A 12313-nucleotide genomic window follows, 5' to 3' on the forward strand; every position below is an offset into this window, starting at 1 on the left:
AGTATATAGTTATACCTTTTAGACTAACTAATATACTAGTAATATTTTAAACATATATATATTAAGTACTTACTAAGCTTCTAGATATATACTATATAATATATATAGATAATATTATAATATACTTATAGATAAAAGAGGATTATATAGTAAACCTTCTCTATATACTCTACTACTTAAAGAAGTTTAAGTTATATATAAAACTTAATAAGTATAAGTTTTACTAGTAAGAAGTTAAGTTCTTAAGATATATTATATTACTAAATAATATCTCTATAGACTTAAGATATATATAAGCTATTACTAAATAGAAGTTACTAAAATTCTACTAAGAGATCTAAGTATTTCTTAGATTTTATAATTTCTACTATAAATTTATTATAGGATATTTAGGTATTATAGCCCTTATAATATCCCTACTTAAAAGTAGTAAGAATAATAAGAAACTAATAGAGTTCTAATAACTAAAAGAAGCCTAAAAAGCTTTTAATAAGCTTAAAATTACCTTCTACTCTATAATTATTCTCTAGTATTAGGACCTAATATATAAGATAAAAGTTAAAATAGATACCTCTATAAAAGCTATCTCTAATATACTCTCTTAGAAGATTAATAGCTAATAGTAACTAGTTACTTACTACTTATAAAAGCTTTTAGATATAGAATAATAATAAATAATAAGCTAATAAAAACTTCTTATTATTATTAAAAGTCTTAATTAGTAAGTATATTACCTCTAGGGGATATTAACTAAATTTATAGTTTTAACTAATTACTAAGCCTTTAAGGGGGTAATTAATACTTTAGTATAAAACCTTTAGAAAAAGCTTACTTATTAGGTATATAAGCTATTAATATTTAATTTTAATCTAAAGTATTAGCTAGAGACTACTAACCTTATTAATAAGCTATCTAAGAGGCTAAACTATATAGAGGAGAGGATAAAATATAATAATATATTACTAACTTTTATAAAAAAGTTAAACCTTATTAGTAAACTCCTAAAAAACCTATAAGTAAAAATTACTAACTTTAAAATAAAATTAAAAGTTAAAAAAGTATATCTTAACGCTATTAAAGCTTACTAATAATACCCTAGCCTTAAAAGTAGAGATACCTTAGTTTTATACTAGCTATATATATATAAGTATACTAGTAATTCTATAAGAACTTAAGTTATTATAACTTATAATTAGAAGGTATAAAAAGTATAAAAGAATACTTAATAAGGGAATATATCCTAAGAGGACTTATAATAAGCTAAGGTTACTATTTTAAAGTAATATATCCTATATTAGATTATAAAGAAGTTTATAAAAGATAAAATAACATATACCTAATAGCTTTCTAAAGTAATAGAGGCTTTTATTAGAGGACTATAAACTAAAGATAAATACTACTAAAGTAAGCTAAAGAAAGTTTATAAACTAGCTAGTAAAGTAGAGGGATTCTATATAGATATAAATAGTACCTTATTCTATAAGGGGAGACTTAAGATCCTTATAGAGTAGTTACTTAAACTTAAAATACTTTACTAATATTATAATAACTATAGAGTAAGCTATATAAGGTTTAATAAGATAACTAAACTAATTAAAAAGAAGTTCTACTAGCTAAACTTAGCTATAGATATTTAAGATTATATCTCTAATTATAAAGCCTATTAGGAGGTATAGATACTAAAGTATAAACTATATAGTAAGTTATAGTTACTACTTCTACTAGCTTACCTATTCTAAAAAATTAGTATAAACTTTATTATAGGTCTCCTAGTAAGCGCTTAAGATAATAATACTAAATATAATATAATCCTAATAATTATATATTATATAATAAAGTTTAAGCTATTTATTCCTATAACTAAGTAGCTAAACACTACCTAACTCTTATAAATCTTTTATAAGAAGATTAAATATAACTTTAATATACTAAAGGGTATTATTAGTAATAGAGATAAACTATTTATAAACTAGTTTTAAAAGGAGTTTATTTATAAAAAAGTAATTAAATACTACCTCTCTATAGTATACTACTTATAGACTAATAGTTAAATAGAATATATATATTAAACTTTAGAGAAATACCTCTAAGTATATACTAAAGATACTTTAAAAAGATAAATATCTTAACTTCTAGAGCCTAAGTTTATATATAATAACTTAAGCTATAGAACTATTAGCTATTTATTAATAGAGGTTCTATATAAGTACTATCTATAAAATATTAAATATATATAGATAGAAAGCTATATAGTAGTATAAAGTATTAGAGAATAAATTAATTATATTACTTTCTTATAATAAAAGGCTATAAAGTATTAAAAGAAAGCTATAGAATTATAAACTAAATATTATAATTCTAAATATAAAGAGATCTTATTTAAACCTAAGTAGATAGTAAACCTCTTAATAAAGTTCTTTAAATTTAAATATAAAAAGCTAATACTATAGTATATTAAAGTTATTATAACTAAATATATAGAGAGCTAAGTATATTAAGTAAACCTCTTAGAGAAATATTATAAGCTTTATAATATATTCTTAGTTTTATTACTTAAGCTATAAATAATAAAGTAAGTAGCTATAGAAACTAAAATAAACTTATTAAAGCTTAAAAAAGAACTTAAAAAATAGGAAGTTAAAGAGATTATTAATTACTAAAGATAAAGTAATAATATAAAGTAACTTATTAAATAGGTAGGATAACTTATTAAGTATAATACTTAGGAGCTAAGAAGCTATCTAGAGAACGCCTAAACTACTATATATAAGTTTAAGAAATAAATCTAAAAAACTTATAAGAAATAAAATATAGAGAAATAGTAATTATTCACTAAATATTTAGTAGGATATTACTAAGAGATTTCTAATTTTATAAATAATTTTATATAAATATAAAGTAATATTAATAAAAGCTTTATTTAACCTAATAGAAGTATAAGAAGGAAAAATATAATTAGCCTTAAGGCTAGTAACTATCTAAAAAGTAAGAAGCTTAAGAGAAATAATAAGAACTATAATAAAAGTTTAGTAATAAGATACTATAAATAACTATAAATACCTTAAAATATCTATCCTTTAAGTACTATTAGTTCTAAGAGGAGGGACCTATTTATTAAAACTAAGGACCTATTTATTAAGGCTAAGAGGTAGTAAAAAGGGGGTAGAGGAGTTAGTATCTAAGCTAAGAGGGTTATTATTAAAGCTAAACTTATTAACCTCTTTATTAATAAGAGGAAAGCTAGAGGAGGTATTAGTCTTACTATTATAACTACTATAAGTAGCCTTATTACTATAACTACTATAGCTAGCCTTTACTAAAAGCTTAATAGTACCTCTAGCCTTCTTAAGAAGCTTTTTAGTAGTAGAAATAATAATATTATACTTCTTAGTACTCTTAGCTTTTATAGTAAGGTGTTAGCTAAACTAAACTACCTACTAACCTATAGAGGTCTTTATATTATTATAAGGAATAAGGTAGTTATTAGTAATAGTAATCTAGTAGTTAGAGATCTTATTATTAGTATATTTATTAAGAAGCTCCTAAATAGCTTTAAGAAACTTTAGGAATTCCTTTAGATCCTTCTCTAAATAGTTACTAGGGGGAGGGTAAAAATAAGGAGTATTATAAGCTAGATAGAGCTAATCCTAAAAGTATTTAGTAGGGGTATTATTCTAAATATAGGTAAGCTAAGTAGTATTAATATAAATAGTAATATCTAACTACTTAGTAATAAGGCTAGCTTAATAAGGGATTAATAGGTATATATATACTAAACCTTTAATAAAAACTTATTTAAGCTATAGTAGTAATTATAAGTAACTTATAAATTAAAATAAGTTTTTAAAGCTATAACTAGTTTATATTAGTAGAACTAATACCTTAAGTAAGGTCTTTAATAAGGATAGCTATATACTCCTAAATCTTACTAAACTTATTTAAAATAAACTAAATATACTAATACTTATATAGAGTAAGGTTATTATTAGCCTCTAGTTTATAGATATTATTAATTATATTCTAATTAGCCTAAGTAGTATTATAAAGCTCCTTAGAAACCTAAAAATCCTAGTTAGTTTTTAGTAAAAAGTAGGAGAAAGTAAAATAGAAACTTATAATAATATATTTAATCTTCTACTACTTATAGATAATATAAATAGTAATATAATTATTATAGATATATAGTATACCTAAGATATTAAGACCTATAGAGGAGAAGTAACTAATATAGAAGTATCCTTTATTAATAGAACTTTAGTAATCTCTAAAGAAGAATTAATTATTATATTAAAACTTAGAGAGAACTTTAGCTATTTAGATAATATAAAATATCTTAGTAAGTTATTAATAAAAGTATAGTATAAAAGGATATAAAACTTAAAAAGATTATAAATTTAACTAAATTTAAAAATAACTAGAAACTTTCTAGAAAGATTAGTTAAAATAGGTAATAAGAAGTAAGAAGGGAATAAGAAATAAGAAAAATAAAAAAAAAATAATAAATTAATAGATAAAAGTATATAAAGCTATTAGTAAGATATCTAGTAAAAAATAAAAAATAATAAATAAAATATAAGGCTAAAAGGGTATAAAATTACTAAAAAGTATACTAAAGAAGGAAAACTTTAAAACTATAAAGTAGTAAGTAAAAATCTTATTATTATTAACTACCTTAGGTATATATTAGTAAATAAATAGAGAACTACTACCTAAAGAGGGAGGTATAATAATAAAATAATAATAAGCTAATTAATATAAAGAANAAAATAATAATAAACTAATTAATATAAAGGATTATTTAAAATTTAATAATAAATAAAAAATTTATTTTTAGTTAATAAACCTATAGAATAATATAAATAACCTAAATTAATTAAATAGCTTAAAAAAACTATATATCTATAGGTATAAAACTATAGATATACTAATAAAGTAATTTAGATATAGAAAGCGTAATTAAGAGTTAGCGCTAATTAAGTAGGGGGAAACTATAAAAGGGGTCTACTTAAAGTATAATTATATATATATACCTTAGGGACTAAGGTCTTAGAGAGAGGGGTAATTATAAGGATTACTAAGTAGGGTTTACTAGTAAGTACTTAGTAAAACCTTAGCTAAGTAATACCCTAACCTTAATAATAAAATCTCTACTTCTTAGGAACTTAGAGGAAGTAAGCTATAGTTAATATACTAGATTACCCTTATTATAACCTCTAAACCTTTCCTAGTTAAAGCCTCTAGCCTATTACCTCATAATATAATACCTCTAGAACTAAATTTAAAGTAGTAGTATTACTATTAATAGGTATTACTTTAAGTAGAAGGGTTAATAGGGGGTAGGATAATATTATAATACTAAATAGGTATATTTTTAGTATATTAAGATATTATAAAAGCTTTACTAACTTCCTAAATAGGTAATATTAGTTAAATTAAATTAAGTCTATTAAGTTAAGTAAGCTTTTAATAAAAATCCAGTTAAATAGTTAAGCCTAACCCCTAAGCTTAACTTATTTAATTAGTATGTAGCGCTGGCTACTGCACTAGGCACTAACGGAGGTGCATTTACTGCCTTTTTATTTTTCTTATTTTTATATTTTGAGGACTCCTAATGAGTGGGATCGAAGCTTCAGTCAACATACAGGCACGTAAGTGCATATCTGGACCGTTGACATGTCGCTTAATATTCGAAGTCCACCAGCAGGTTCAACGACTGTTCTACCAAATGAATAAATCCGTTACCACGAAGGTTTACCCCAAAGGTAGAGCATAAGAACTATACCATCAAGAACGAGAGAGCAAGAGGCCTTCAGAGCCAGTTAAAGCAAGATGACTCGAGTCGGCGGTAGTTTAGTCTATTTATTTTGCATTGCGGGACTTTGCCGGCTCCCTCCAGGACGTGTGCGTCGCACATTCGACAACAGGGGTCACGTAACAGCAATGCCTGCATCTGAAGCATTATGACTGTCGAACCAAAGCGGCTAGCCCCGGGTATTTCCCTTCCCAAGCCACAGATGTGAGTCTCAATTCTCAGCTAGCTGTGACTGAACCCCCCCCCTGAGAAAGGCATGAAGGAAGCTGTCGTCGTCAGGGCTGCCCATCATACGCTATAGCCATAATCATAAAGGCGATTGGCTTAACAGATCCACCGTCTTCGGTACAACAGCCAGCTGTGCCAACTTGACGATGCCGAGCTTGATACAGGGCAGAGGAGACGTTCGGCTCAAGGAGCACCCAACATATATCAACACCGCCGGAAGCTTTTGTGTCTGCGCGACTGAATTTTCCAGACCTTTCACTACTTTTGCTAAAGATGACTGTCAAGTTAGTAGTAATAGCAGTGACGACTACAATGGCGGTGATCACCACAATAACGACAGTAACGGCAAGCTGGAATAGGCACAAGAAATCTAGGCAGTCTTTCCGTATTATGTAACGTGCATGTATATTAGAGGAAGGGGAAATTAACCAGGTGTATGTTGCAAGTCATCTCGGGTGGGAACTGCTTCGCACGACGGAGCATATGTGCAGGTTACCATTTGCTGGAACGATTCACTGTGCCCACCTTGCTCGTCAGGTCGGTGACGAGGAGCAGCACGATATGTGGGCAGCAGCAGGTGACCACTTGCTTGCAGGTGGCAGTCCTCAAGCCGATATTGGGACGACTTTCCTGACAATCCATGGGGATGGCGGGAGGTTGAGGTCGCCGTTGTTCTTAATGAAAGGGGAAGAGTGGGAGAGTTTAACATTTGCCAGTGTCGTGAGTTACTGCATTGCACTGTGTTTTGGCTCAAGACGGGCGCCCGGCCAGCTCCAACAGGCCCGAAGTCTGGATCCGAGTCGGAGTCCGAGTCCCTTTCATCGGCAGGTCCGCCGTATTACCTCGTTGCGCCGAGGGCCCTCTTCGAGTCTGTGAGCAGTCATATGCATAGCACAGAAGGATCGATCAAAGGATTTACTAGACTGCACTAGATGTAGTAAATTTCTTCCGTATACTGCGAAGCTACGGGACTGGGCACTGACCGAGGTGCTTTTACTGCTTTTTCCACTACTTTGAGAACCCCTACTGGGTGGGCTCGAAACTTCCTCAACATGGTAAATCTCTTCTACTTACTTGCTTCACATCGTTCATCTCTGGCTTGCATGCTACTCTTTTTTAGTTCATATAAAAGGCAGCGCAGTGTTCGGACATCAATGGAATGCCGTAGGAACCAGTCTGCCATGAACCTCCTCTCGAATGTCTTTATTAAAACTTTCGTCCCCGCCCTCCATGTTAAAAGGTCTGGATCGCCCCCTGGGTTTGAAATGAGAAATGCAGAGTTCGTGGACCCCAAGGAGCTCTTCAAGGCACAATCTTCAGCTGTCCAGGTGACTTTCGCGCACCGAGCCCACATAATTAGACGAAACCGGCTTGAATAATGCTGATGAACATGTTCATAATGTAAGGCTTGTTGCCAACTCTTTCGTCCTGGTTTTCGTACCCCTGTCTCGCGGGGGTGGGATTCATGAGCGGCCTCAGCACTATTAGGTTCAATTGTTGTTGCCTGCGACCAAAGCCATCAAGGTTGACGACCTTGAGTATGCCGTATCCAGCCCGGTGCGCAACCTCTTTATGTGGCTTCAATGTTTTCCTCCGTCCGAGACAAAGCTCGACTGGTGTTGCACTCGCGACGTCCTGCCTGCTTAGCCAGTCACGCATTTGATTCCGAGATTTACGTCCGGGTGCCCTCCGTTGCTTGTCTGCTGAGCGATGTGCACTATTCTTTCATCTTGAAGGGACGGACTTTACCGATTTTCATGTTTTCTTGGACGTTTTGGAAAATGCCATCGCCGAGGATAAACTTCTTTTTGATGACCTTTTCCGTTCCGAATTTATCCAGTCCAAAGCTGTGGCCATCCGCGATGGGGGTGCGGATCTCATTCGGTAATCCATCGAGGTGACATCGAGGTGAACGCTATCTTCTTCCAGCCTACATCTCCTACGGCCGGTGTCAGTTCGTCCTTTTCTCTGCCATGTTGCCCGGGTATTGCGCCAGTCAGAGCGACACCGACTATGAAGTTGAAACGAGGGAAGGTCGCACAAAGCCAGATGCAAATCAATCTGAAAGATCAGTGGAATCAGCAAATGCCCCGGCTGTATTACGATGAGCTGCAAGTAACCGAAAACTGTGTCGGTGATGTGCTGCTCATCATACACCATAGTCTCCATGCAGTGCCCAAGCAGGCGCCGCTGGTGACAGTCACCGAGATGGCTCCAGAATGAGACCACACGCAGTAGCACTTTATTTGCGCTACCCGCATTTGGAAGTCATCCTACTGGCTGCGGACGGTCAAACGGCACATATCCTTAGTGCAGAGTGCAACTCATCCCGCAAGACAACACACTGTCTCGACGTTGATAGACGGCTTGCGAGCCATGGTGATTACAAAAGTCTTCATCTCGAGCGTGATGGAACATCAGCGGTCATGAACAGATCCTTTCATGGCCGTGCATACGCCAAAGCCACGGAATCGAATGGTTTTATTGCCATCATTGAGCAAGATCATGGCTGACATTCGCCGAAGCTACCAGTCATCCGAAACGCCATAGCAGTGACTGATTGAGCTCGTGATATGAAGCTCTCCATCAGACGATATGAACTCAGTCAGAAACGATTGAGGTGAATCAGACACCATGTACAATTTGGAACTCGTAGAATTCGCGTTCGCGCTGCTCTGATGAGACAGGAAGTTTCGATTGTATTGGTGCCTCAGTTCACAAGCTCGAGACTACCCGCAAAGGTGGTGATGTGACATAACGACGACATTCTGTAAACATTTCGGTCTAAAATAGTATGACCATGAGAACCTCTGGCCTTGACGCCCACGAAAGTGATTCTCTCGCGTACCGACCCTCGGGTGTGCCGTCGGACAGACTAAGAGATCGGTCAGCACGCTCAGTCCAAGAACCCAAAGCAAAGAAACATAAATCATCCACAGGAACCAAGTGCTAGATGAATCGCCCTTATGAAGAGAAGCGCGCAGAAACCCGCTACAGAACACGCCCAGAACAAGAGTACCGAGAGAGAGATGTATATAGACAGAAATGACCGCAATAACAAGACGACAGAGGACAGACCGAGATGTCCTAGGAGGTACTGAGAAGATGGAAGAATTGGGAAGCTTACTTTCAGAATTATTTGCAGCAAATCCACGAGCCTCATCATGAGTTTTATCCTGTCCACGAGCCTGTTGAGCCCAGAACGACTGTGCCAAAAGAAGAATCGCCTCTGAGTAAGAGTAGCCAAGATATGTCGTCACTAGTAGGACGTGCTCATCAAGAAATAGTCTCTACTCATGCGAAGACTATAAAACGGCAATTCAGACATGAAGATGTACACCTGGTCCATCTATACAGCGAGGATGACGATAGTTACCCCCTGAAGTTCCAGCAATAATGGTGCATGAGCGAGAATTGATCGTCATGCGTATAGCGGTGCGTAAGTGGTGTTGGATACCTCCATCAGAACGAGAGATTTGATGTGCGTTGGACTCAAGGTATTGCGCCGCGAGCTGAAGGAAGAATAAAAACCATCAGCGTGTCTTCATAATGGGTATCACTCCAAAGCCACCCCAAAGACACCAATAGAATCTGAGAAGTCGGCTCATCATCTGGCCGATGAATCTTATGCAGCAAAGAAAACGCAGTATATGGAAATAAATCCTTGGAATGAATGCTTTTCACCTATGCCTGGATATACTTGTTTCGGAACTCTTACATCTTGCGCACAAAGCATCCATTTCAACCTTGACATGGTATTTTTGCCCTAAGTCGTTTTTGATTTATCGTCTGGACGTCTTTTCATAGTAATACAACGGGACCAAATGAGCACTACAGCGTACTCATGCTCACCTTCGTCTATTAAAGGAAATCAGCTTGGAGTCTCTCTACCCGGGCGTGGACGCAAGTGACTTACCATGATAGGTTGCATGAATCCCTGCTTAGGTACCTGTGAAGTAATGAACTCAGCGATTCTAAAGCACTACACGTTTGCCCCTCCTTTCATTCTAACTTTTCTTTCACATTTTTCCGCCTGTGGGCGCGCCCTTTTGACTGTCATATGACTCTGACGGGAAATATGTGAGGGGAGGGTAACCTCTATGGCTAACCCACTATATGGTTTCGAGCCGCCTTGCCAAATGCACCTCGATCGATGTCATTAGCAATCCTGCCACCAACTGGAGTACGTCGTGGCCATTGACAGCAAGACAGAAACCTGAATGCTAGCAGGCGTGTAGCCAATGATGACGATGGCTTCTCATATCATCTGCAATCGTACGCAAACGCAACAATGAAGTTGCCCAGAATGATGTTGAGCAGATGGGGAATCAGGACAGGCAGACGCACTTTCAGCTCGCGGATCGCAACACTTTTGGTCGCCGCTCGCGCGCTAACCCAATCGCTTTGAGAACCGCCGTTGCGATGCCAATGCCGGCCCTGATGAGAATATCAGAGTCCATAAAGCCGATGTTCTGTGGCGTGTAGTTATAAGGATACGGGGCATCTGGCTCGTCCATCACAGTCTGAACGACAGCATGTTCTGCTCAGAAGTGTCGGAGTTCATGATGTTTCCCGAGCGGACGGCGACTAAAGCATCACGACGTACAGCTCCCGTACAGTGCGCTTCTTGGAACCGCTGGCATAGACCCTGTCGAATAGGGCCATGAACTCACCGCGGTGCAGGATTGGGACCTGTAGGTCTGCGTGATCAAAATTCAGCTCCACAAGACTTCTGCCCAGTGCCTTTGCCGGTCGAACGGTTGATCAACATCCTAGACCAACGAAAGGAGTCGCGCATGTAAGACCCTCAAGTTGTTGGATCGGAATGTAGCTGCTTCAATGTCTTCTTACCTTTCGAGTCTAGGGCGGTGTCGGGGTAGAATCTTTGGTCTTGGTGACAGCGGCATAGGCGACCTTGATCAAAGTGATTACCGCCGTTCAGGCTGAAGTTTTATATTTCGGATCATTGTGGCCGTGAACGGAAACCATACCATCGTTGTCCACCAGCTTGTACAGTCTACCATCATCGTGGTGACTTTCCATTGCCGGAACCAGGGTACGCGTGGTCAGCATTGGTAACTTGGTAGTTGTCATGATCTAGGTGATCGTCTTGGACCGGGAATGGGACATTGATGTCTGTCTTGATGTTCTCGCTGATGGCAAAGTCATACTGTGCCGGTGGAAAAGCGATGTTGTTAGCTGCTACCACCGCTTTCAAGTTCACCACAGGGTGTTCCAGGTAGTGGACATAGCTGTGAGGGATCTCAAGCTTGCTTACAGGATAGAAGCCAACGCTGCTCACATGGGCTTTATTGCAATTGGTGCATTTGGGTAGCTTTTGATCGCACCGATTCTGCAACATTCAAGACGGTCTGATCAGTCTGGGTTTCGTGGAGCCTCCCGATTTCTGGTCGGTCGCTGAGTTTCATATGTTGTCGCCGGCAAATTGCTTGCTTACCCTTCCATGGAGGCAGCGATTGTAAGCCGATACATCCCGCGAATATGTCGTCGATGCTCCATCTACTCAACTGATCGCGCCGGCCATAGTCAAAACAGGTGGAGAGCCGGCGGATTGGCCAGCCTGATACTCTGGAAGCTCCGACTTTCTTTGTCGCGGCTTCATAGTCCTCTCCCTCCCTCGTTACATGGGACGTGGCAGATGTGCCCTGACTATGCTTGACCTTTTACCGCTTTGGGACGAACTGAGGAAGAGCAGTAATGGCAAGCTCCGGTAAAGAGGGCCGAAGGCCTTTTACCTCGTCGAAAGTCGTTGATCTCGACGGTGATAAGTCTTACCTGGCACCAATAAATCACACAATGGCATCACCAGGCCCTCGAGTGGCGTGGAGACGTGCCCAACCAGAACGGTGATAATTCCTTTGTCTTTCACGAGCGCAGCTCTACGCAACGTGGCTAGTCATCGCCCGTATCTCGTGCTTGTTCCACGTCCAGCCGTTCGATTTCACTTCGTCTGTCCGGAAGCCTTGCGATGGGTGCGTGCAATTACGGTGACTGTGTCTGGAAGCAGGACGTGGTCGAAACACAGACAGCGGACGTTTTGACTGAAATATAGCAAACTCTGGGCCTACAGTCTGGGACATGATAGCAGCAGCAAGTGCAGTCGCCAATATAGACTCTCCTCACGGATCATTATAGCATGTAAATGTCAGATACATGGCACCCAGGATTAAGGTATTTCTTGAACCCATCAGGGTCATAAGTCCATGCTTTCGGTTGTCTGAACTCAAATTTCCTGCGTCTGACTCTGCACCT

At 36.9% G+C, this 12313-nt stretch overlaps 1 protein-coding gene across 1 annotated transcript; it reads right to left on the bottom strand.

Annotated features, from left to right (window-relative positions):
• Nucleotides 1–11063: 11063 nt before the first annotated feature.
• On the bottom strand, nt 11064–11402 carry GCG54_00015407 (uncharacterized protein; the record flags this gene model as incomplete). Its single annotated transcript, XM_045415192.1, has 1 exon — nt 11064–11402. One exon carries the CDS (start codon nt 11400–11402, stop codon nt 11064–11066), a length of 339 nt encoding a protein of 112 aa, XP_045265006.1.
• Nucleotides 11403–12313: the final 911 nt, after the last annotated feature.

The sequence above is a fragment of the Colletotrichum gloeosporioides genome, assembly GCF_011800055.1.
Source record: "Colletotrichum gloeosporioides strain Lc1 chromosome Unknown consensus_39, whole genome shotgun sequence".
NCBI lineage: Eukaryota > Fungi > Ascomycota > Sordariomycetes > Glomerellales > Glomerellaceae > Colletotrichum > Colletotrichum gloeosporioides.